The 25,407-nt window shown below is 42.5% G+C and overlaps 1 protein-coding gene and 1 long non-coding RNA gene across 4 annotated transcripts in view; one reads left to right on the top strand and one right to left on the bottom strand.

Moving 5' to 3' along the window:
- The window catches only part of ZDHHC15 (zDHHC palmitoyltransferase 15), a 28,505-nt gene extending 11,827 nt beyond the window's left edge, over window positions 1-16,678 (bottom strand). Inside the window, exons 1-10 of one of the 3 annotated variants that reach the window (XM_080365433.1) lie at window positions 16,439-16,675; window positions 12,974-13,000; window positions 10,474-10,568; window positions 8,803-8,923; window positions 7,820-7,889; window positions 7,186-7,218; window positions 5,974-6,094; window positions 4,559-4,691; window positions 3,243-3,369; window positions 1,605-1,714 (exon numbers count right to left, since the gene is read on the bottom strand). In XM_080365433.1, coding sequence (XP_080221559.1) covers window positions 1,605-1,714; window positions 3,243-3,369; window positions 4,559-4,691; window positions 5,974-6,094; window positions 7,186-7,218; window positions 7,820-7,889; window positions 8,803-8,923; window positions 10,474-10,568; window positions 12,974-13,000; window positions 16,439-16,556 — 955 coding nt within the window. In that variant the 5' untranslated portion in view covers window positions 16,557-16,675. Of the gene's footprint in view, window positions 1-1,539; window positions 1,715-3,242; window positions 3,370-4,558; window positions 4,692-5,973; window positions 6,095-7,185; window positions 7,219-7,819; window positions 7,890-8,802; window positions 8,924-10,473; window positions 10,569-12,973; window positions 13,001-16,438 lie in introns of those variants that run through there. The other 2 variants (XM_080365432.1, XM_080365431.1) reach the window with 2 other exon arrangements.
- A 111-nt stretch (window positions 16,679-16,789) lies between these two features.
- LOC308053758 lies at window positions 16,790-21,163 on the top strand. The gene is made up of 2 exons (XR_013923785.1): window positions 16,790-18,649; window positions 19,952-21,163. It is a non-coding gene; the product is annotated as an uncharacterized lncRNA (long non-coding RNA).
- Window positions 21,164-25,407: the final 4,244 nt, after the last annotated feature.

The following is a 25,407-nucleotide window of genomic DNA, read 5'->3' as shown; positions in this document are numbered from 1 at the left end:
TTTAAGCATCAAAAACGATACACAGAGATGCCATATTTTGTTATTTTTAAGGCCTATTTGTGTTACCTTGTAATTGCCAAAATGTATGGAACAAACAAAGAAGAACAGGTAGTTTTCTAACACAAATACAAACTAATTAAAGCAGTTAATCTGGAGAAAAGCTGAAATGAGCCTCTTCAGTCCTACTGACAAAATCCTGGAGTGTATTTTCCCAGCAGTATGTGAAGTGTGCCTTGGAAAACCCACAGACTGTTTATTTTACAGTGGAATAACTTGAACAAACAGCTGCAGGTAAGACCTAAGCAGAGACAGAACAGCAAATACTGTGCTGTTAGGATTAAAGAGCTCATTGCACAATATGATGCACAGGTACCACAATGTTCACATGAGAAGTTTCTGTTACCTCCTTTAACCAAGACTATAGCCTTCCTCGCACGTTCCCAAACATACATTGAGCACGTATGACTAAAATGTATACCCTGAAAGGGAGCATTATCAGCAAAGTTTCCGAAAACCATTCTGAAGCGATAAAGAGCACAACTATGGAAATCACGTCTCTGAACAGTAAGGCAGTGATATTGGTTCTCCAAGTATAATTACGTGATCCACTAACTATAGTAACCTGAGAATTAATTAACATTTTCACCATTCCTTAAAGGGAGAAGACAGGTTATCACATTTCTTTTAAAAGGAACCTGTGGATGGCATCTTTGCTCCATGGGAAAAAAGTATGAGCCCTTGCTTAATTACAAGCTTTCTGAACCCTCAGACAGGGTAATAGGGGTCTCTGACATGAACCCTGATATTCGGACACATACTGTATTCTTCAAAGACCAAAGCTTGGAGGTAAATATGCCAGGAAAAAAATAATCAAGTTGAAATAGAGAAATGTAACCATAAAGAATCATTAAACTGATTTTGGATGCATCTAACAAAAATCATCAAGAATGGATATACATATAAAGTCTTTCTTCTAATAGGACATCCGTAGCATAAAAGGTATGTTTACATTTCAGCAACTGATCAAATCTATTGTACAAACACCCCAGTTCACCTAGAATTCCTCTCAGCACATGTATTTCTTCTACGGAGATTAGTGCATAGCTAGGCAAGCATCAAAGCCACACGGAACTTCTTTACTCTTGTAATAAAGCTGAACAAACAAAGTATAAAGCAGCGTCCTAAATGTATCACTGCATTCAGGTGTTTACATGCATGTTTTCAAAACTCCCAGAGAATAAACGCACTTAAAAACCCCAACTTTGTATTTTCATTTTTACAGGCACAACTTTATGTCTCCAATAACCGTGCTGTGTGCAGCAACATTTATAAACACACTCAGTTTGTGGAAATTTTAGTTTCTCTCTGCAACTTGTAACAACCTCTCAGTTCATTTTCTTGCAAGTGGAAAGCTACTAAGAAAAAAAAGAAAGGATGACTGCAATGTAGGTCTTATTTTTAGATTTTTAGTCTGTGTTCATTAGTCAAGTCAGAGCTGCCCAGTGACTTAGCCAACACAATTTTTTTATGTGATTAACTCTTATAATTCATCCATTAGTCACTGTAGGTCAAGACACAACTCATTTCCTTCAGTGTTACCTTACCATGAGGCTCTTCATCTATCCCATCATCTTCCCACTGCTCTTCGTTTGCTAGGAGGGGATTCTGAGCTTCACACAAAGCTCTCATGGGGAAAAAATGCCCATCGCCCTGGCTGCATGGAAAAAGGCAGAGAAAGACACTTCAAAGAAAGACTGTGAAGGCCAACAAGTTCTACAGAGTTTATCTGCAAAGTTTTCTGTTGCCTGTACTTCCCATGTTTATTTAAAATCATTTAAGTTTTGAAAAGTAGCTTTTCAAAAAAAAGCAGCTCAGATAGCAAGTTTTACTAGCAAGTCATTTTGGTCCTCAATTCCTTCTTCCTCTATAACGAATGAAAGTTCAAACCTCTAGCCTGGAATTAAGCCATTTTTAGCAGAACTTAAATGTGCCTAACTTGATCAAGCCATTTAGACACAGAAAAAAACCCAGAAAAAAATTAACTCATGGACAGCTAGAAGTGAGAGGGGAACTAACGAAAACATTTATGTAGAAGGAGCAATTTCTACCATTGTTATAATACCACAGGTATAAATTTTAACATTTACACCATAGATTCTTCAGGGCAGAAGTTACACTTCTCCGAATGATATCCAGTAAAAAATGGCCCCAAATCTTAGATGTTACTAAAAGACAAATAGAAGACTCGCTTTCCTGTGACTTAAACCTGTACGCAAAATGGAAAAAGAAAAGAAAAACAGATACAATAAATACACTGCAAAAGTTGCAAAAGCTTTGCTTTACTGCTCCCCAAATAGAAATACGTATCTGGATTTCAAACAAGGGTTTGAGAGTATGTTCAAATTCATGTAAACGAATGAAGTTAAAACCTAGATGTTCTAGCTTGGTCTGGGCCATGCCATATTTCCCAACATCCAGCAGCACAGACAGAGGAACCATAAACTAGCTGAAGTGCCTTTTTTTCTCTGAGGATTTATCTTTATGCAAGGAAAACAAGCGGAGCGTCCTCCCTGCAACGACAACGCACAGGGGTAACGTGCCTCTGACCAGCGCCCCAGTGCTGCCTTGCTGTAACGGCCTTTCTGTGCCAGTCTCTTCCCTTTCACTGCACTGGGGAGTGGAAAAAGCTTTCTGTGCTCGTCTGTTCCCTCTAACTATACTTAAGATTGAAAAACAGATGGCAGTGGGGATCCAGCTGGGCCTCAGACTTGTACATTGCTGCTTGCAAGCGTTGTGCACTGTGCTGCCAAGAAGTTATTTTAAATTGTACCCAGTTACTAAAGGAATTAAATTCCAGCGTACCTTACTATTGGTCTAAATGCCAAAACAACACCTTCCCCTACATTAAGAAACCTAAAGTCTGTTTCAGGCAGAGGAGTCCAACAGATGAAGAAAAGAGCATCTCTGAAGTTCACACCCATCCACGTACGTGCCCCAGGAGTGCAGGCTGAGTTCATACACCCTGTGCAGCCCATGCACCCCCCACAAACCTTTCCCTTCCAGACTTCTGGTGAGCAGCATTAACGCAGAAGATGTCTGCTGTGCATTTACAACGATGCACAGTAATACCCAGCCAAGCCACACAATAATAGGTGTAACACATAAGGCTACAGGAGACATTTAGAAGTCAGTCTCTCCAGTTAATTGTGTAAGCTTTCAGCACTGACTTGATTATTACTTACCTAGAGGCGATAGGTAGTAACCAGAGCTTTTTTTCTTCTCCAAACACTTGCTGAAGATTCTTTACAAAGCCAAGATTGAATCCATTTTTATCTGGGCCATTTTGAAACACTGGAGCTGAGAAAGCCTCTACACACAGATGTAATTTCAGTGAAAAAAATTAAAATCAATGCCAAACACTCTGAAACAGGATTATGCATGTTGTAGCCATCTAAAGATAACATGATTTCACAGATTATGAGCTAGCATTACAAAGATATAAAGTTTGAAAAGAATAGCTTTTTTATTTTGCAAGCCTGTAAAGACTTAAACCAAAGGTAGGAATTTGGTTTTGCAACTGAACCATACAAAACAGTCAAATTGAACTACAAACTGTTTAATCTAGAGAGTAGCATTAAAAGACCTTTGTATGAGACTTGTGTTGAAATTCAGCAGGGAGAAATTTCTAAGTAAAAAATCTACAGAATTAAGTAGGTTGGTCTTCAATGCGTATTTCAGAAGTGGCATTGGAGATTTAAATTGCCTCATCCAATTAATGATATAATAAACAGGAATTAGAAGCAAACATATGCAAATACACCCTCTGTTATGGTGAGACATAAAATGAAAAAGAGAGGGGAGGAGAACCTAGAGTGCACTAGAAACAATTTTATCTACCGTCTAAGCTGCTACAGAGGTCTGATGTTCAGGATAGATCAGCTTCAGCACCCCAGGGAATACGTTTTAAAGTTAATAACTGTATAAAATCTGAATATTTGCTCAAACTCATGACAGTATGTGTTCTGTTAGAAAACTTTATTCAAAAAGCTTTAAAAACTGAACAACATGTATCTGAGGAAAAACAAAAAAAATCACTTGACAAGATCAGGCAGTTTCAGATTTTCATTTCACTGGTTTCACAGTCGTAACTTCTTTGCCTTGTCAATGAAGATGGGCACTGTTTTCCCAAGCTTACTAGGCTGGTTTAGGATGCACTCCAGCATATGAGCATAAAGAACCATTATTCCTGAAAAGCTGCACTCATTTCACAGTAAATGTAGCTATACATATGCATAACATTTTTATAATTGGACTTTTACACTTCAAGGCTCTTGTTTCCCTAACAAAGCTTTTGTCACACCAGCTAATAAACGTAGCTCATTTGAAGTGACAAATATCTGCAGCACTGTGCCAAAATCTTAAATCTTCCTCCCCTCGTGAGGCAGTGGGAAAGCACAGATGTAGAACACAAATGCCTTATTTATTTATTTATTTATTTTCTTGCTATGGCACTTTTAGTGTGTGGCACTCACTTAAAGACGACATATAAGGGCCTTACCTAAAGTAGAACGGTTTCTGCTAACAAGCCAACAATGGTAGCCAAACAGAAACATAAGGCTTACGAAGAACATGACCGCCACAAAGAGAAGAAAAAGGACGTGAAATTTGGAACGTCCGTTAGTCAGCTCACCCTGGAAGGAAAAGCAATACAGAACAAGTGACAGGAGCAAATAAAAGCTGGAAATTCTTTGTTCCTAGAGAGAAGAAAGATATCCTCTAAAAATCCTATCTGGAGTTCTCAAACTGGTGTACACAAGAGTCACAGCTCACTATAAAGTGCAAGAAGAGACAAAGAAATGATCGGGTACATTTCCCCTCCAGGAACCCCAGCAGAAAGAGTGGGGTCTCACTACTAGCTTTCTGTGCGTAACAGAGCCAGTACAGTCCCAGCTTCCCACAAGAAACATGCCCACGGGGAAATAAGCAGACGCGCTCTTGAAGCCGTGTTTACGTTCTGCCGAGTTTCCTGTGCATACATTAAACCCTGCACCTCCTGCAGTATAAGTCACGCCCAGAAAACCCAGCCTGCATAGCTACAGCAACCAGGTAGCGTTAGAACTGAGCCAGGTGGTTTGGGAAAGTCTGAAAGCCAAGCGGGACCTTACAAGCAGAAGCAGCCCTTGCTCCTTGCTACAGTAGAAGAGTCAAGTGCCAGAGATCCTCATACGCGTACATCTACAGAGAGGCTGTGGGGGCCTCAGAGTAAAATGCCACATCTCGGCCTTTGCTCATCCCATATAAGCAGCCACAGAGCTCAAGTCTCTGCACCTTTCTTAGCACAAGCGACAATTCCTGCTAGTGCCCCACGAGCATCTCGGGAGGCATTTTAGTGATTAGCCATTAAACCGACAGATCTTTAATAAATTAATGCACAGCAAAGTTAAGTTACTTAAACACAGTCAGAGTCAAGCAGCAGAGGGGACATAAACAAATGAGTGACAAAAGGCCAGCCTCTTACTGGGACTGTCAGTTGGCATTGCTTGCATATGAGTGGTAACCGATAACGGAGTAAGAAGCATCCTTTATTTCAGTCTGCTTTTAAATTGAGAAAGGAGTCATATGTGGACTAGAAAATATTTTTTCATGTTCAGTAAATACGTACAGACAGTGCCAGGATGTTATACTTTGATACCGGAGATTCTGAGATACATACATGCAAACACAAGAACAGGAAAAGGATATAACTTCTTTGCCAGAAGCTAACTCTGCAATTTGAAATTCCTGAAGTCGGTTTGCTTCTCGCTTTGTGCATTTCAGACATATAATCGGAGTTATACTCAAAACAGGGCACAGGAAAATACCTTACGGAAGAAATGCAGACCCTCCACTGACCAAAAGCAAAAAAGTAACAAGAGTGACTAAACCCCACAAGACTCACAGGATATGCAGAAGTAACCAGATTTCACAACTTACTGTCCAATACTTAATGAAATACTTGAAGACTGTTGCAGCAATATACAAGCAATACAACAAAGAATAGGCTAAGAACAGTAGAAAGAATTTGTAGTTAGAAAATCCAATGCAGTTATTCACCCTAGAGAACAAAAGCAAAGTTGAAATCAGGATGTGTAAAGCACACGGTTGCAACACAATGAGTACTACAATCTTTGGTTTTATTCAGCCCCTTGATTACACAAGACAGTTTCATCAATCAAGAGCTCCCCGTAGTGGCCCCAGTGCAATATAACTACAGCCTCTGCTTTTCTCTGGCAGACTCCTTGCTATGCCGGGTAAAAGGACAGTTCATAGTCTGGGAATCTGTTTTGAAGTTGGTACCACTGGTAAATTTGTCACGGAGACAGGCTCTAACGACTCATGGCTGTTTCTTGTTTGCAAAGGTAATCAGATCTGGGATTTCTGTGTTACTTAATTCATTTGCAAAACTCAGGAGCCAGATTCGCCACTACTTGTTTGCTTACATACAAACCAAATAAACCCAAATTGGATTACAATTCTCCATGCACAGAAAAATTCTAAAAATGAACAAGGGAGTGCTGGAGAAAATAGCAGGCATTTGTCTCAGAACTCAGGTTTGAAAAATCCTCTAATAGTTTAGGTTTACTAGGGAGGTTCAGGTGGGGAAATGTTGTGCTGCTCTGATTTCTGAAATCTTCCTTTTTTAAAAAAAGGAGGAGTTTAAGAAACTTAGTGGCAGCAGTTCTCAAAAAGTGTAAAGCTTAACTCATCCATGCACCGATTCTAAACTAAGTGTCTCTACCATGCACAGGTGGCAGGCATCATTTCAGAAACAATCTACGTGCAAATATTACCACGGAAAGCATCCACGAACTACATGCTGAAATGATCATATACCCAAAATTAAAGGCTAAGCTGAAGTCCCTTTAAAATTTGAGTAATAGTTGAAGAGTGAATTAGCAGTCGGGTTACAGATTATGTTTATATAACAGCTTTTCACACATAGTTTATGGAACAAACACAAATGATTTGTCTTTCAAAATGTAAAACATTTCAGGCAATTTCAAAGTGTAATTGTTTTATGTATTTCCCAACATAAGGAGATGCATGGTCTAAAATGAAAGAGGCATACAGACGCTATTCTGTGAAGGAAATGTATTTTAACGGCCTTTCTTTTCAGAAAACTACAAACCAGTATCTAGGACGTACCACGGACAGTGATGATCCATTTTTAGCACACATCTGCAAAAGGACAAAAAAGGAAAACTGAAGATTTTTATTTGGTACTTAACTGCCAACTGCAGATCAACATCAAAAGCCTCTGTTTTTTGTGAGCTCTCTACATGACACAAGCTCAAGATGATACTGTCTCTTTTAATTTCTTAAGGTAAGTATCAATTTAAGACAGAACTCAAGATCAACCAATGTCCTTGGTACTCTGCAAGATAAAGAGACATAGAAATGTTTTCTGCCCTAGAGGGCTTAAAACTTTTGGAAAATACCACAGGTAAAGGCCTGGAATATTAAGGGGGGAAAAGACCCAAAGAAGTCAAAATCATCATTTATTTTACCCTGCCTAGGTTAACCAGTTAATTTTCACTAGGTGGCATGCTTTCTAGGAACTGATACACTTCCAAGTGTGGGAACCGGAAACGCTTCAGGGCCCCAAAGAGCAGAAATGCGACTGCTGGTGCTGCCCCATGGGAGCACGCGCCGGTGCCTGCAGCAGGAGCAGAGGTACTTGGGTACCTTCCTGTGTAAAAAGACACGGGAAGGGCCAGCCCCTTCACATCACTTCATGGTGACTCTACTCACTTCAGTGAAGAACTGCCCAGTAACTTACATGGCACAGACGGAACAATGGTGACAGCGATCGGGTTTTATTAGCAGGCATCTATCACAGAATCGAATACCTGAAATGAAAGACACGTTAATACCAAAAATTGAAAGGTGTTCTTTTTCACACGTTAGTTAAGATTCCACTCACTTCCCAACTATTCACGCTCTTTCCTCTATCACTTCAAAAGAGGAGTGCATTTGCAGCTGATTTTTGCTGCCAGGTCACAATCAGATAAGCAAGGCTCATAATTCTTCTGGAGACTCGCAGGTGCGGGGAACAATCCTCACTGCAAAGCACACAACCAGCTTAAAAGCGATAAACCACAAGTGTACACTTCCCTCTGGCCTCCACATTTACTCAGACTTTACAAGCATTCCATGTTGGTAATTGCCTGTACAGCAGGTCTCTCCTTCAGAATGCTCTGGCTTGTCTGACAGACATGAACAGGGCAGAGCCTCCAATATTAACACCGATTTCTTTCAAGCTTTGAAAGAGGCACCGTACGCATTTAATCACCAAACAAGGTCCAGAAATCTTTTCACAGAATTATGTCCTGCATCTCTAAGCTAGATCCATTCTAAGTAGAAACAACTACGGATTTTGTCATTCTATTACTATTAGACAATAGTAATTTGCATATAATATAGTATATAATTTTATATTATGTGCAATTTATTTGCAATTAATATAAAATATAAAATAAAAAAGCAGACAACATAAGTGGGCTTTTGAACTGCAGATACTGCTTCTCAAAGGCAGCACCTGGCACTCCACTGGAGATGAGCGGAAGTGTTCAAGGTTTTTTGTTTTCCCAAGCATAAAACCCGAGAGAAAAGGCATTGGCATTACTTGTACAAGAGTTACTCTGTGCACGCAGTGGCGTTAGGAACGCCCTGTTGATTGGCAGTATCGTCTGGATTGCCAGCATATGCTACTTTAGCGTGCTTGGTTAGCTTTAGAGGAACAAAGCTCTCTGCTTAGCTGACCTCCATTCCCTGTTCTTGTGTACACCGGCAACTTCCTGGCGATTTCGGCGAGAATTTGCCTCTGTACCTCTGGCCTTTCTTCATTTTCGTAGCGTTCTTGGTCAGCATAGGACATATGGTACTAGAAGCAGAGAGGAGCAGTTACCCAGGGGCAGCAGAGTCTATATTTCAAGCACACACCAGTTTGGAAACGTTATTACCTCCCACTCCTTCTCATGAGATTTATCTAATGTGAAAACATGTTTGTTAAGAAGACAAAGAGAGATAGCAAGTGCTGAACAGCCAGAATACAATGCAATACATCAATAAGAAACACAAAAGTGAAATTAAGGATCACAAATCAACGTACTAGAATTGCTACTAGTGCTGCCTTAGATTACTATTTTTCACGAATAACACTACTAACCGTGATAAGGGCACTTTAAGCAATTCCCTCGTGTGTAAGAACCTGTCCCAGCCACAGTTTTATATTTCTAAAACTGGGATTAGTTATCATTTTTAAAGTTACAGTCTTGTAATTAGGATCCTATTATGGACATGTATATTTGGAGTGCCAGACAAACATCAACTTCATTCTATTGCTCCAAATATAGTGTTCTATTAGTATTGCATAGAGAGATAAAACCAAATGAAAAAAAATAAATCTGAGCAACACAAAGTAATTATTTGGCAGAAAAAGAATTGAAACAAGTATCTACCTCTGACTGTCCTGTGCTCAAAACACTAAGTCACACTCCTGTCCTAAAATGTCACCTATGTTAAAAAAACAATACCAAACCCTTAACTCCAGTATTATTCATAAAACAATCTACCGTTGTCACAGTGAACCCCTGTTTCTCTTCACCACAGTATATTGCTGTATTTATCTTTCATGATGCTGCTGAGCAGGGCAGTACAAGGACTGGAGCTATGTGTATATCTAGGACCAAATTAAAAGCCATATGGTATGCACATAGCCACAGCCCACGCTGCCGCAGGCAGGCGACATCAGAATCTCACCACATTTAAAAAGAAAATTATTCTTCTACCCCTCACTGACACCAGAGAGAGTCTGACAAACAAAGCAGACTTCCCCACCACAAAGAGGCTTACTGCAGCCGGCAAAGGGCTCCCAGCAGAGCAGGCAGTGCCGGGCTTTGGTGGGACACTGAACGTTCACATACGCACCACAACAATCTGGCTCAAGGGACCAAGAAACCCCACCATCATCTCAGATGCACCCATTTCCACCTCCAACCTCTTCCATGGGAAGTGAAAAACAAATCTGAAGGTCCTTACTCAGCAGACTCCAGGAAGGCGAGGTTAAGGAAGGTCCTCAGGATTTGGCCTGCAACTTGTTAAGTGCTTAGAGATCAACGACACTATAAATCTGTAAGTTAATAGTCATCAGTCCTGTTATGCTCAACATGACAAGTCCTATTGGCTCCTGGAACACCTGAAAAGGCACCTTTAAAAGCTAACACCATCTCTGATTTAAATCATGCTCTTTGGGGAGTTAAAGGATTGTCAGAATGGTAAATTACTCAGGTTTTATGGACAACTCTAGGTCAGTTTCCACCTCTTTAAGAAATCCAATCATTTGCCCAGATCAACTAGACTGAAGGTTTTTTGAGTTCTCTTTAGTATTCCTGTTTGCATTCTGCAATGAATGAAAAGCGCTTGGACTCTTACCTTTTTGCCTGGCTGCACCGGGAGAGTGAAAATAGACTTCCAATATGTCCACACAAAGAGCACAAAGAGAATATGGAATATTATAAGATAGGCCACTAAAAAACAAAACAAAACAAAAAACAGAAGCAGAACAATGACTTCTTAAGCAAAAGTTTCATCCATGATGGGCATAATTCCAATCTTTCACAACAATGACAAAAGAAAAAAGAAAAAAAGGGAAAAAGATTTACAGTGCCAACTGGTATTGCAATTCAGTTAAACCTTCTGGTTAACAGGCCAGTAAAATTTCAGAGATCTGTTGCTGCAGTTAGGGGTTACCTATCTCACACGCCTCCTCTTCTTACACGATCCAATTTGGTGGGTGAAGAAGGACACAGCTGTAAGAGTTCACCCACAGGACGGGTGACAACCCTCTGTCACTGGGAATGACAGGATTCCTAGGCACAGGTAAAGCAGAACTGGCTGGTGCTGAGCAGCATAAAGTCAATACTGCAATACTCCAGCATCGCCACATTTTGGGTTCAGTTGCTAGTAAATGCACTTAAAATCTCAATACCATATTATCAGTGTACCATCCACTTGTGCAACGCATTCTTCACCACTTGCATTGAGATTTGAGAGAGAGAATATGCTCTACCATATCTTTATATCACCAGAAAAAAATCAAATCTCTTATTAAACATCTTTTAGATTTGCCACAGTTGATACAGTAAAACAAATCAGGAAAACATCCCACAAACTGAACAAAACCGGCCTTGTGATTACTGAGAAAGAATTGTAATCCACTAGACACAACATTATCACATGAAATCCAGCATGCATCAAAGCAATCTTATTTCAATATGCAAACTTTATTTCCAAGCCTTTGGGCATAAGCAGGCATACTGTGGTTCAGAGAGCCAAAGGACAGCTATCCTTCAGCTACACAAACTATTTGATTGTTATTTCTTTAATACTTGACTGACTTAAGACATTACCAAACGGTTACAAAAGAGTTTTATTTAAACACACCATTTAATCATAAGAACCACCTCATTTCCCCCCTTTCTAGAATTCAAAGCTTAAATGAAACTAAGATTAAAGTAACTACTGCTAGTGGAAAGAGAAGTCTAAAGCCCAAACACTTCCTAACTTCTTAGGCAAGGCTGACTGTGTGAAAATGTAATTGGTAAAAAGGCCAAACACAGCTTTGAAGTTTCTAATGAGATGACAAATGATCTGACACACCTCACAAGAACGTGATGGATTGTGCGAATGATCCGTGAATCAATGATAATTCATTATTATGATCTTACGTTTGTTTGACACGTTATCCTTATACTACATGCAGATGGAGCTCAGTCATTTTTAAATTAATAAGTAAGGAGATAAATCTTGCAACAGGTTCAATGTTATGGATAAAGCAATACAGCAGCATGTTAGAGGAAGCTGACCTGGAGATACACTAACAGATTAGGCAACTAGTAACTTTCTTCTGCTGAGTAATCATTAACATCATGCTTTCTGTAGTTTCTCTGTAAAGTTTCAAACACTAGGACAGGTCTTTGGAGGAAACAATTTACTTGATGTAGCAACCTGGAGGATCTTTAAAGTATCAGCTGGCATTTTTCTTCCTGGAACAACTTGCCAGCTGAAAACCACTGCACCTACTTCTATCCTTCATAACCCTGGAAGAAGAAATGGAGGTAAGAGGCCACCCATATTAGCCTGCCTCCAAAGCACCTCCAGGAAAGACGAAGAGGAATACTAAAATAGCCACTAACTCCTTATTCTTAGAACATGTCTGTGGCCTCCAGCAATGCATCAGCCTCATCCAGTGATCCTGCTGCTCTGCCCCGCTCGTTCAGCGGCCTCACAGTACTGTGCCCGGGAGCTCAGAACAATGCCCATCAGCCTGTACTACCCAACGGATCCAGGAAGTGTTCAAGCCAAATAATAATGAGACAAAAACTTTTGCTCTACCTCATCTGTGGTAGTAACTGAAAGTTACTGTGTTGCAACTCAATATATGGTTAGCAGTCAACAGCAGAACTGAGCAAAAAGTCTTTTGCAAAAGCCTCCCCATAAAAAAAATTTAAAATAGCTTCCACTGAGAGATCAAATAAAACAGTGGGGAAAAAAAATAGGTGAGCCACAGAACAGACCTACTCTTTTGTGTTTAGCTTGTACAATCAGCTCTGAAAACAAAGAACAGAAAGGGAGAAAAGGTGCGTGGGTGGTATGTCGTTTTTTCTGAAAGTGTAAAAGGGATCAAAGCCTTTTCATGTTCTTCTACTTACACTGTGACTAAACGGGCATTTCCCAATATATCCAAAAGTTACAGCATGTCTAACAACACATGCTGTATACCTCCTGAATGGGAAATTAGAGGAAGAAAACACTGAAAGAGTATGCAAGGTTAAAAAAACTGATGGAAAGCATTTTTGATATTTCAACTAGAACATTTGCAAATCTTTTTACACAAGGACTGAATATCAAATGGTAAATTGAATGCACATACCTTTTTCCACAGGGTTACTCAGAGTCACTGAAAAAGAAAAAAAATAAATGTCTACAGAGCAAATAGGGTTCCCCAAAAAGTTTGTGACAAATAATGTTTCTATTTGAAATACAGTCATTTTAGGGAAAAAAGTTCAAATTCAACAGACAAAAAAAGAGCCTACAATTTAACATCAAATCTAAAGCATCCATAACAATTCCCAGCTTACTCACGCAAATGACACCCACAACAAGATGTTCAGTAACTGCTACTTATGGTGTATTTTCCCTTGTTATAAAATATATTTTGCATATTTGTACATTCGAAATATGCCCAAAATCCACTGGTGACAGTGACGTGACAAGATCACCAGGGCTCCTCTAGCAACTGTGCAAACAGCATCTCTATGCACGTACTTAGAAGCACGTACTTGTAGCCTGCTTTGCACTAGTCTCTAGGTGGTCTTGATCCTCCACAGTAAGCAATGCCCTATGCATTTCTGCATCAGCATAAATAAAAAACTACAAATTGTCTCAGCTTTGGCCTAGTCAGCAAGATGGAATACACTGCAATGACTCAATTATTTTTACACTCTCTACTAGCAGAGCTTTTACAACCCCTCCTTACTTTACCATAGGAGCAGTCCCTACTAACAGAACCACTTAGAAGAACCTGCAAAAGGTACATTGCTTAACATCATCTTCTACAGATTATTTTTAAATACATTCATTATTTTAAAAGCCGTCATCCAAGTTTAACAGAAAATGATAAAGACATCTTTTGTTAACTGAAAACAGAGTAGTTCTGTGATATCTTGGCAGAACACTGCTTGGAGGACAAAGGTGTTCATGGGATGGGAGCCCCTTATATCGAGTTCATAGTCTTCAACCTAATGGTTGCAACTGAAACGTGCTGCTCCTTGGAAGAACAGAGGAATGAAAGGAAACTAGTGGCCACAGATCATCTCCCAGAGGCACAGTAACCTTACAACAGTACGATCATATTGTTGGAAGACTCTCAAAAGATTTGAGAGATTACACGTACCAGTGGTCACCCCTTAAGTGACTCTGTTAAGGCTGTACAGAAGAAGCAGCAATTGAAGGATTGGAGCCTTTTACTCCTAGCCTACAGCCAGCACCTGAAAAGAGACTCTACTCTTCCAGGATTCATTTTATCATCTTACTTGAATAACAAAATTGGAAAATGACAATCAGAGTAGAAACTGAGAGGTTCTGCTTTTACTAATGAAAGTAGCATTTCTTAAAACCATGCTAACAAAAAAAATTGATCTGCAAGCTCTGTGACACACAACAATGTAGATGAAAAAAGAGACCAAGTATTTGCTGTGTCTCTACACACTCAATTTCAGACGAACAAGACTGTTAGGAAACCTTTAGGTTTCCCTTTGGTTTGCTGTGAATCAAACTATGAAAAGTACATCAGCTTTTCACAAATACTGCTTGGTTTCCTCCTGAAGTACGCTGGACTTGCAGCATAGCCCTTCTAAGGATTTTACTTGAGAAAAGAGCACACTCCTAAAGAACGATTATATAAAAGGTTTTATCGAATAACACTGGGCCATTGCTCCCACTGCAGCAGCAACCACCAACCAGACGTGAAACCAAGGCCTCCTCTGGAGTATGACTTGTTGGCCATACCAGTCACTGAACATTTAAAACCCAGTATCATGAGATAGCTCTAGGACATCAGTCCCACGCTACTTTTAATCATCAGCAGTCTGCACAACTAAAGATAAAAATCAAGAATCCAAACAAAGCATCTACTATTTATGTTGGAACAACCAAAATGGCAATACACAATGGAAACATGAGAAAAAAAAAAAAGCAAAGCCAACACATAAAGCCTTGCTACATTAGAAATCTGGGCAAGAGAGAATGTCCTGAGAGCTGGTTTTCAAGTAACTGCATATGCCAACACTTCATATTCAAATCCTAAAATAATGAATCTAGTCATTTCAACTTCTGTATGGATAAACGCCTCCACACACAAATAAAACGCATGCGAGAAAAAAATAAGGCAAAAAAATAGAAGGGTGTGGGCAAAGGAGTGATTTTAAGCTGTGATTTTAAGCACTAAGGCAAACTCCTGCCAGCTTAACCAGCATTTGCAGAGCAACACAAGCCCCATCCAACCCTCACTGAAATCAGCAGTCTCTTCTGAGACCTGCACGGAGCCTTGGAATTAATCAGTGTTAAATGTTACTGAATTTGCACAGCACTGCAAACAAAGCGTATTTCAAAAGATTAACAGCATTTCACGAAAACAATTTTTTGTCATGCGGTGTAACTGACAGTTACATGCACATTGGAGATACCGTTCCATGTGAATTCTAGAAAGCAGCAGCCCATGATCTCAGAGACAGAATAAAATGTTATTAATTATTTGGGGGTTTTGCCTAGCTGCCAGTTAAAACAGATCAAAGAAGCTGTGTTTCATTTTAGTCCCTATCGAGAAAAAGCAATACCATCTTACCGCACTGGCACCCCTAACAAAAAATGTGATTTAAGTGTGCCGTGCAGATCCAAGAGGCAGCGCCTTCCACAGAAACGCCTCAGACCACCATCCTGAAGACCCCGTCTGCTGTGCCCGGCCGGTCCTGCCCGGGGGGGGGGAACCACACCTGCCCCCCACATACCCGCCCTGGGTGGGCACTGCTCCCCCCCACACCTGCCCTGGGTGGGCACTGCCCCCCCACACCTGCCCTGGGTGGGCACTGCTCCCCCCCACACCTGCCCTGGGTGGGCACTGCTCCCCCCCACACCTGCCCTGGGTGGGCACTGCCCCCCCACACCTGCCCTGGGTGGGCACTGCTCCCCCCCACACCTGCCCCCCCCCCGCGGGGCGCAGGGGCTGTGCACACCGGCTACAGCGGGACATGACAGACACAAGTTCGCAATTACTGTACGGTTCAATCGCTACATTAAACTACACAATTACCAGCCAATACCAAAAATTTTCTGTCTAAACTTCAGAGCTTTCCACGCTACTATAATAAGTTACCTGACTCAGGAACGCGATTTAACGTAACCTGTTTTTTCCCGCCTTCTTTTCAGACTACAAAGAAATGGGTGTCTGGGGCACACGCTGATTTTATGTGTCCGCTTACAGGAGAAGCCACCCCTGGACGCTCCCGCGGGGCAGCAAAGGGCCTTCGCTGCGGGGCGCATCCCCCGCCCCGGGCAGGGCGGCTGGGCCGGGACACGGCACCGGGGCAGCGCCTGAGGCAGCCCGCGGCGCCCGCCGGGCACCCAGCGTGTGGGGGCGGAAGGCGGCCGGGGTGGGGGGGGGTGGCCCTGCCGCTAGTGTGCAGGGGAGGAGGAGGAGGAGGAGGGGGGCGAGGGCAGGAGGCGCCCGCCGCGGAGGTCGCGGGGTTCCAGGCCCCAGGGCCGCGGGCTCTGGCGGGCGGCGCTGAGGGCCCGGGCCCCGCTCGCCCGGCCCCACCCGCCGCCCGGCCGGGGCGCTCACCCAGGCACAGCTCGCAGACGTAGGCGTAGTAGGACCAGAGGACGACGAGGGCGATGATGAGGACGGGCAGCCAGGCGAAGGCCCGCTGGCAGCACCGCAGCCCCCGCGACAAAGCCATCCCTCACCGCATCGCGGCGGGCACCGCCTGCGCGGGGCTGAGAGGCGGGTTCGGCGCTCGGCTAAGCGGCCTGCTGGGCGGCGGCGGGGCTGGGCGCGGCTCGGAGCGCGGCTGAGCGGCCTGGCGGGAGGCGGCGCGGCTCGGCGGCGGGGCTGGGCGCGGCTCGGAGCGCGGCTGAGCGGCCTGGCGGGCGGCGGGACTGGGCGCGGCGCGGCGGCGCCCCCTGGCGGGCCGGGCCCCCCGCAGCGCGGCAGGGGTGTCCCCGCCCTCCCGCTTTGGCCCGGGCACAGCGGCCGGGCCCCGCCGCACCGGGCGGGCCTCGCACAGCCCCCTCGGCCCGGCGCAGGCGCTGCGCCAGGGCGGCGTGCCCGTCTGCTGCAGGGCGCTCCGCAGCCCCCGTCCGGTGGGCGCAGGCCGGCACCCCGCGGTGATGCCCACACCCGATCCAGGCCTCCCCCCCCGCGGCAGCGCCCCGGGCACCTCACTCGTCTGAGGGCCCCGTGTGCCCTGCCGCGCGTCCCCGCCGGCTGGGGAAGTCTTATAGGAAAAGTGTTTTTCTGGGAGATCTCGCACCGTTCCGTTAAGCCGGCCTTGTTCACCTCGTAGGCCCAGCCTGTCCCTGCACTGGCAGCGCCCGGGTTCGCCCCAAGGCCGCGGCCCCGGTGGGTGTATTCGGGGGGGCCGGGTTCGGGAGCCCCGGTGCAGCGGAGCAACACCACCCGACCCCCCTCCGCTGATAACGGGGTACCTAATGTCAAACATGAAGGGGGGAACGGCCACCCCACTCCCTCGGGCCTGCTCACAACCCCCTGTGAATTCCCGTAGGAATCTCCCTCATTTCCAATTCAGTAACGTGTTTTGAGTTAAGGCTTCAGTTAATTAAATCCACTAGATTGCCTCTGTTAAGGCAATTAGTTTTCTCATCAAGAGAACAATTTATCTAGCAGATAATTTGCTATATTTAACAGAACGTACTTCTGATGAAACCCTGGTGTAACTCACCGCACTTCCAAGTCACCTCTTGGTCCATCAGGGTTTTTTTCCTCAGAATTTGTTCTAGAACTTTCCCTGTTGGTGCCATACTGCCCCTAGCTGCCCGTCTCTTCGTGAGTGCGGGTACCACACTTGCCCCTCTCCTGCCCAAGCCCCTGAATTCAAGCATCACCTACAAATCCTTAGGCCGCACCTGTAACTCCATCTTTAGTTCTTCCAATATTTTAAAATGGAGATGATCTACAACCTCTGATTGTCTCAAAAAAATTGTAGACTAACGAAGCAGCGGCTCGCTCAGTCTCTTCCCTACCCTGCTCAGTGTCTATGCAGTCATTGTTCTCCTTCAGGCTACTAAACTCTTTCTTTAATACAAAACCTGACATTTCTGGCACTAGTTTTAATTTTCTCTGTGTGGTCCAGCTTAACCAAGCTTTTGGATAGGCCCTGCTGTAGCAGAAGTGCTTTGCAGATACCACAACATGTGTTGGCTTGAGCTGCCTGTAACCCTAAACACGAAATCTCAGATGTCTGACTTCGACTGTGAGATCCAGTCTGTCTTTTATATACAGGTATATATGGAATGAGAAATGCCCCATGCTGGGGCGTTCAGGGAGGGGATTCAGGACACGTACACTCGATGTTTTGAGGATTTGGAAGTGGAAGATGGAAATGCCTGCTTGCTTTCTCCTTCCCCACACTGTGTAGAGCCGAGAAGCCGACATTTTTGCCAGCAATATGTTTTACAAACAGTAAGATTTAAATTATTCTTGCAAGCTAAATCACTACTTGAAACAACTCAGAGGATCTCCTCTCCTCAAATCTCAAGAGTGCTAATGGTATAGATGGGAGGCACAGCACAGCCATGACACATCTTTCCTGTGTGCATGTATATAAAGCAGGATCTGACATGCAGCAATGGAACACTAAAACTGAGCAGACATTTTCAGATACTACCTCTGTAAATAAATCTAAGACTATTTTTTTTGTTCAACAGCCAGTTTTCCTTTGTGTTCTGAGATCCACATGGATTATCTTCAAAATTCTTTTGTTTCATGGGTTTCCAGGGGAGACTTAGTCATATAAACATGAGCTCATCTGAGGTAAGAGATTCCTAAATACAGCTCTTTAAAACAAAAATAATCGTGCGACCTTGAAATCTTGTGATTCTTATAAGGTATGTTTTGCACTTGTGGTTCAAATGGTAGCTCCCCATTTGAAATTGCCAGGTGGAGTTAGGTATAACTGGTATAAGGTACCTTGTATCCTTTTCAGAAAACAACACTACAGCTGTTCCTCAAAATCGGTGTTGAATCTCAAGTTGAGCTTCAGCCAGTTTTACAAAGTAAAGAGATTCCTCTCTGGATGCATAGCCTTGCTGGGCTCCATAGCGGCGACAGCACTTGTTGTGCTACACACACGTGTTGCAACTACAACACTTAAAGAGAGTGGTTTAGGAAGACATGGGATGATCCTAAGCAGTATCTGTATCTTTAAGTTTCATTCTGACCATGAGCAGTTTCCTGCTAATTCACATCACACACAACTCTTCAAACAAAGCAGCAAACTTCTGAAATCAGAAAGCTGTGATTTCATCTACACCTGTAACTAGACTGTTTAATAAAACTATTGGCAAAGACTACATACAGCACTAAGGCAGGCAGATAAGAAAATCAAGTACTAGCAGCTTTAGGGTAATTTAAATAAGACTTATCATCATAATCATTGGCTTTTTCTCAAAACACAACTTTTTGGGTGCTCCAAGAAAGGAAGGTGGTGGTGACTCACCAGTGCCATAGAGACCCAGGGCATCAGGAAACCCATCTTTACAAAGAGCTGTAGTCTGCAGACTGGAGCAAGACTGACACCAGCTAAGATGGCACTAGCTTTGGTCCAAAAAATAGCTAAAATACATCAGGAAACAATATAAACTCAGGAAACAAGTGCCAGCTTTTACAACGATTTACCTATTGCAGAAAACCCCAAAGAACCACATGTACCAATTTCACTGAAATGCTGTCTCTCATTTGAGAAAAAGTTCTTAAAAAATGACACGTGGTAGAAAATGGCTTAATTGTATCTTCCTGTTAAAGAACACAACTGGAAAATGCAGTTTGTATTTCCAGTGCTGGACATGAAACTGTGCACACACCACAGTATGCATTTTGAAATTATATTCTAATTAAGAAAATCAAAGTTGCACAAGTTACTTTCCCTACTGTTCATTTCCAAATCTTGCTTAAGCTTGTAATATATGCAAGCCCTGAAGGTATGTGGGAAGACAGCTACAAAGCAGCCGTAAACAGCAGTGAGCCAAACCTGAAGATCTAACTTTTCAAACTACTTTTAACCTACTGTGTGTAAAATAAAGGTGTAAACTTTTTTTTTTTTTTTTTAATTGTCAGACATATTTATGTCTGGGTAGGTTACACATGGTTTTACTTATCAGTGACAGATATCCAAGAAGATGTGATAATCCACGACCTAAACAGAGAACCCAAAGCAACACCGGCCGCCAGCTGAGCGCCCTGCCTTCCGACCTCCCTGCTGATGTGAAAAAGGCTTGTGGGCCTGAAGGCTGGCCCGTTTTGTCACTTATTGTAGGAAAACACAGCAGCCCTCCCCACCTTGATCATATCTTGGCCTATCACATACCATACTTGTAGGTAAGTAGATAAATCTTACAACACATGCTAAATCTAATCATATCAGATTTGGGCTTGGTATCAAAAATGCTGCGCCCAGCTTGTGCAGAGGAGTTAGCCCAAGCTTCTTCAGAAAAATGGAAATTAAGCAGTTGATTGCAGGTGAGAAAAAAAAAAAGAAAGAAAAAAAAAAGAGAGAGCTGGTCCAGAGACTGGTCATGCACAGCTTTGTAACTACTGATTAACATCTTGGCCATCTTCCAGATTTTTCTGTGTCATTCCCGCAGCATGAACGGCAGCTGACACAGCTTTCAATGGCAGTGGCAGTTTTTGCTGTAGCCGGAGCGGTTTGGTAGCCTTCATGGTTAGTTTCCAACAGGCTGGAATTCAGCAATTTTGTTTGACTGCTGTCATGTTAGCTAGTTCAAAGGACTAACAAGCCAAAGAATCAGGATTAGGGAATACTTTTGAAAAGAAAAAGATGCAACTGATCATCTTCAGACTTCGCAAGAGATCCTGTTATTTTTACTGGTGATTTCTCAGAGTCATAGTTTATAAAACCTTTCCCTCCTCTTCCCTGTGTTTCCAGCTGAGTTCTGGGAGATGGTGAAAGCATAATGAGGATTGACCAGTACTAACCTACAAGCAAGCTGTATTTTTGTTATATTCAGTAAGAACTCTTCACTACATGTGATAAGCTGTCACATTTGCACATTAGCACCTTCCCAGAAACCCTAAGAAAACCTATTTTTCATTACTTTCAGCAGGACTTTGCAGCTCTGTACTGAGACTCCTGCGTTTTACATGAGTTGTGGTCCGATCATACGTTTATCCACATAATCTGCATACAACATCATGATACCATCTTGCAGTGGATAAAGTAAATTAAGGAAACTGCTAGAACATACTCATCTGATGCAAAAAAAAAAAAAAAAAAAAAAAAAAAATCACCTGATGCAAAAAAAAAACCCCTCAAACTCTGACCAAGTGAATAGAGCTGTGTTTGTACGTAGCAGTTTTAAGATCTCTCTCTACAACTCTGGGACAAAAGTTAGATTTAAACAATTATCCTACCTAATATTGAAACTGGAGTGGATTGACTTCCCCCCCAGTAGGTTTCCCAGCTTTCCTTGTCCTATAGGGTAGTACCTGCCTTGCCTTTGACTGCAACCTGCATGCACGGTGTTATCGCCCACAGTCATCACCTGCTTCCTGCTCACTCATATTTCTTGGTCGTCCCATCCCCCAATTTCAAATGTTATCATAACTTCATGTGGAAATACGGGCAGGGTATATGGAGTATGTAGCAAGGTCTGTCAGCACAGATTGCAAGCAAAGCTGTTTAGAATATTACGAAACTTTTAATTGCCACCAAGTGAAAAAGTGGCCATTTGCAGCAGAATTTGTCTCGTTATTGTAAATGCAGCAGTTTGTAAGGGTAAAGGACCATATGGTGAGCAAGTGCTTGCGCCATTAGAGGGTGCTGGAGCCCGCACAATGCTGGTCTGCATCCCAGCCCACCAAGCTCAGGAGCTGCTCAGTCCCCATAGGGACAGGAGGCAAGTCTCAGTGCTGGTAGGTACCATAATCTTGTTTTGTCACATGTAGACCCCTGCCCAAATACTGTTCGAAATATTTCCCCACAACCGTTGTCTCCATATACTCCAGAGAGACTGGAAGTCTGATCCAATGCACTTACAGTGCAGACCTGGGTAAAAAGTCACACCAAGTACCATGAACGTGACATTTTCTATTTTCTGAGTTCTTCATTTGGCACCCTAAATAACATCCTTCTAATTAGACAATCGATATATATCTTCCCATGTCTTTTAAAGGCAAAACATGAAAACAAACTTCATTCTATACACCTACAGCAAACCTGTCTTCCCCATCCCTGCTCCTCTGCTGCAACTATCAGGTGAATCCTGAACGTTTGTCACAGCCATTTGCTGTTTGCTGCTGGACTGACCAGGTTAGCTGGCAGTAACTCAGTGTGCTAACCGGATGGGTTGGCCTTTTCCTTTTGCCTCGGCCAAGCGGCGGGGGGCAATCCCACCTGCAGCATGTGCTGCTGCTCCTTTGGCGCTGCGCAAACCTCTGTCTTCAAAACACGTGTGCACGGGACAGTTGCAGCACAGCAGATTTCACGAGGGGAAGACAAATAAAAGAAAATGCTGCTTTTTGGTGGTTTGAATCAGCTAAGGGTCAGCGCAGCTCTCTAAAACAGCACAGAAGCAGTTCCCAAGGCAGAAGGCTTCACCAGCCAGAGCCCTGCTGCAGACAGCGAACATGCCCAGCAGGTTTCAGAAGAGCATACCATGCTGGACCAGCCCACGCGACCCTGGCTGGTGGCCCTGCACACCTCAGCCCAGGTCTGTCCTCTGACGTGCAGACAGATGTGGGAACAACAGACAGAGCAGATCTCTGAACGGGAGTATGGCCTTTTTGATCCCCAGTTCTTGTGTGGATCCAGTTCTTAACGCTTATGTAGGTAGTGTAGCAGGATACACAGATTCTGGTTCCTAAAATAGCTATGTTCTGTGATTACTTTTTTAAAAAACTATGTCTTTTTCAATCACTGTCCAGTATCTTCCTTCCCTCCCACTACTGAACTTTGAAACCAGATAAACACACTTCTAGCCAATTCATTATTTCCTTATCTTTTAAAACAACATATTGTGGAGCTTTGATTCCTCTGACCATGGTGAAGCTTCAGCAAAACTCAGTTTTCTTTTAATTTAAGTCCATACCATCTTTCAAGAATGAAAGGTACACCATTATGTGATTCTTTAAAGTTTTGTTTTAAACCATAAAAATAACCATGTAGTCTTAGAGATGCACACAAGAGAATGACAGTTTTGTAATCTGTAAAACCCGATTTTGCAAATTCATTTTTTGCCATCAATTTACTTGATTTTCTTTGTACCTGGTGGACGTGATTTCAAAGCTGAACAGCAGTGCTGAGTGTAGGCAGGCAGCATATGCCATGTGTAATTTTTTAATTTCCTGGTAGCAGCAGTTCTTACAGGCACAATAGCAGGTTTGTTTATTTTTTGTTCTTCATCAGACCTTTTATTAACATTCTGTTAGATCTCTTGACTGCACCTGGTTTGTTAGTGACTTGAGTATGATGGCATCTTTGCCCTGGGCTCTTTGAGACGGTGCATATGGATGGGGAAGGCAACAGATAATATGGATGCAAATTTCAAATTACTGGTTTCATCCCTGAGGCACTTAAAGAGGACACATCGCAAAGAAATAGGAAGAACGGCATGACTGTGCTTTTAGTTCCTGCTGAAGGTATGGTCTTGAAAACACTCTTCACGGTCCTTGCATTATTTTCCTTTGCAAAATAACAGAAGGTAAGTTTATGTCAGTCAGGAGCACCTGCACTCTCACGATGAAAGCTTAGTCCAGGGGCAGCTCATTAAAAGCACTGTGTTTACCAGCCAGTGCTTGAAGAAGAGCCTGTCACTTGCACAGGATCAAGGTACCAGAAATCCAACATTTTGAAAGGCCTTTCTGATGAGGACCCATTAACGATCACTGGCACAGAATGCACACTGATTTGGACTAATCACTGCAAGGAGTGGTCTTTAATGAACTGAGAGGGAAGCATTTTCAACTTTCAAGTCAATGTTCTCTTGCCTACAGAACCACTCACATGGAAAAAGCAACTGTCTTTTTCTATTCATGTAATTTTGTCTATCTTACTGGAGGATTCCCCCCCCCCCCCCCCCCTTTTTTTCTTTTAAATGGTTTCATAGAGATGAAACCCCTACATATCCCACAGAACAGATCTGGTGTGACCCCAGTAGCGCACTGGTGTTCAGCCTCTGAAAGTAAAACACAAACTGAACCTTCTGAGCTGGAAAGATTTTTCAGGTTTTGCACTCCTAAGAGACTCCTCTTGAGCAGTAGTGTACGTACTTCAGCTAACTGCCTCAAATCTTCCACTGCATTCAAATACATGATAAATACCAGCGCTGTAGAAGTTTCTCAAACATACTGCTACCTCCTCCACAAGCTGCCAACAGAGGTTTTGTAAGAAAAAAAACCCTTAATTTTTAGGCTTTTTTTTTTAAAAAAATCAGTGCCATAATTACTGACTGGATGTATTTTCTTACTCTTTTCTCCACTGATGCATACCCATCTCCTGAAGGATGCTCCAGCCTCATTTACATCTGATGTTTCTTCCAAACTTCAGAACCTGTGTTAGTCTGAAGACAGAATTAACTAAATTGGATTGCTAGAATGAATTCCATAATACCCTGGGAAGTCTGATATTTGTAATCAGCTATGTAACTGTTGCTAGGATACTGGAATTGTTTATTCTTTGGAAAAAAAATCTATTAAAATATTTGCCTTTCTAAATCCAAGATATACGAAAGTTTAGTTGGTCCTATGAACAATTTTTTGGTGCTCTCATATATAAGTAATATATTAATTCTTGACTCAGAAGTATGGAAAACCCCACAGGAATCTACTAATATGTCTATCACATATATTCCTAAAAAGAAGCATGTTATAGCTGAGGAATGTTTACTTCCATGATCTTTTTCCTCTGTTAGCCAATCTGAGCTGCATATATACAGAAGGCATTGCACACACAGAGGACAATAAACATCTATTAAGTATCTTAGATATAGTTTGTATGTCCGATAGTAACAGATCATCCTCTACAGCATAAAAAATATGTAACATTGAAATATAAAGGACTCAGTGATGAAGCTTGTGCCACCTTAACTAGAACAACTGGACCATATTTCAGTTTTTACCCTCGAGTTCTTCTTCTGTTTTCTACCTGTGGCTCCATAGAATACACTGAATAGTTCCAGTCCCTCTCCAGAGCTCAATGTCAACTACTTTTCGAAGGTTTTCTCATCCTTAATTGTAATTTATCCAAGTTATAATTATTTAATCCTTTAATCTCTTTTCAAAAGTCAGTCCTGAGCTCTTCCTTACTGTTTTTCTTTTCACAATGTTCAACCACCTCAGCAGTGACAGACTCCAGCAGAGCTGGGAATCATTTTCTAGTACTCATCTAGACACATGTCTTCTCAGCTCTCTTTAACAGACTCCTTCAGTTCACTGCATTGCTCTCTACATACTATTCTAATGGATAAAATTGGTAATTTTACCATGTTTTAGAGATAACATCAATTTTCTTCATTACTATTTGGCCTTCAGTTCCAGTGTACGTTTCCTTTGCTTTC

The sequence above is a fragment of the Falco punctatus genome (assembly GCF_963210335.1).
Source record: "Falco punctatus genome assembly, chromosome: 15".
Taxonomy (NCBI): domain Eukaryota; kingdom Metazoa; phylum Chordata; class Aves; order Falconiformes; family Falconidae; genus Falco; species Falco punctatus.
This window is presented reverse-complemented; position numbering and strand designations above follow the sequence as displayed.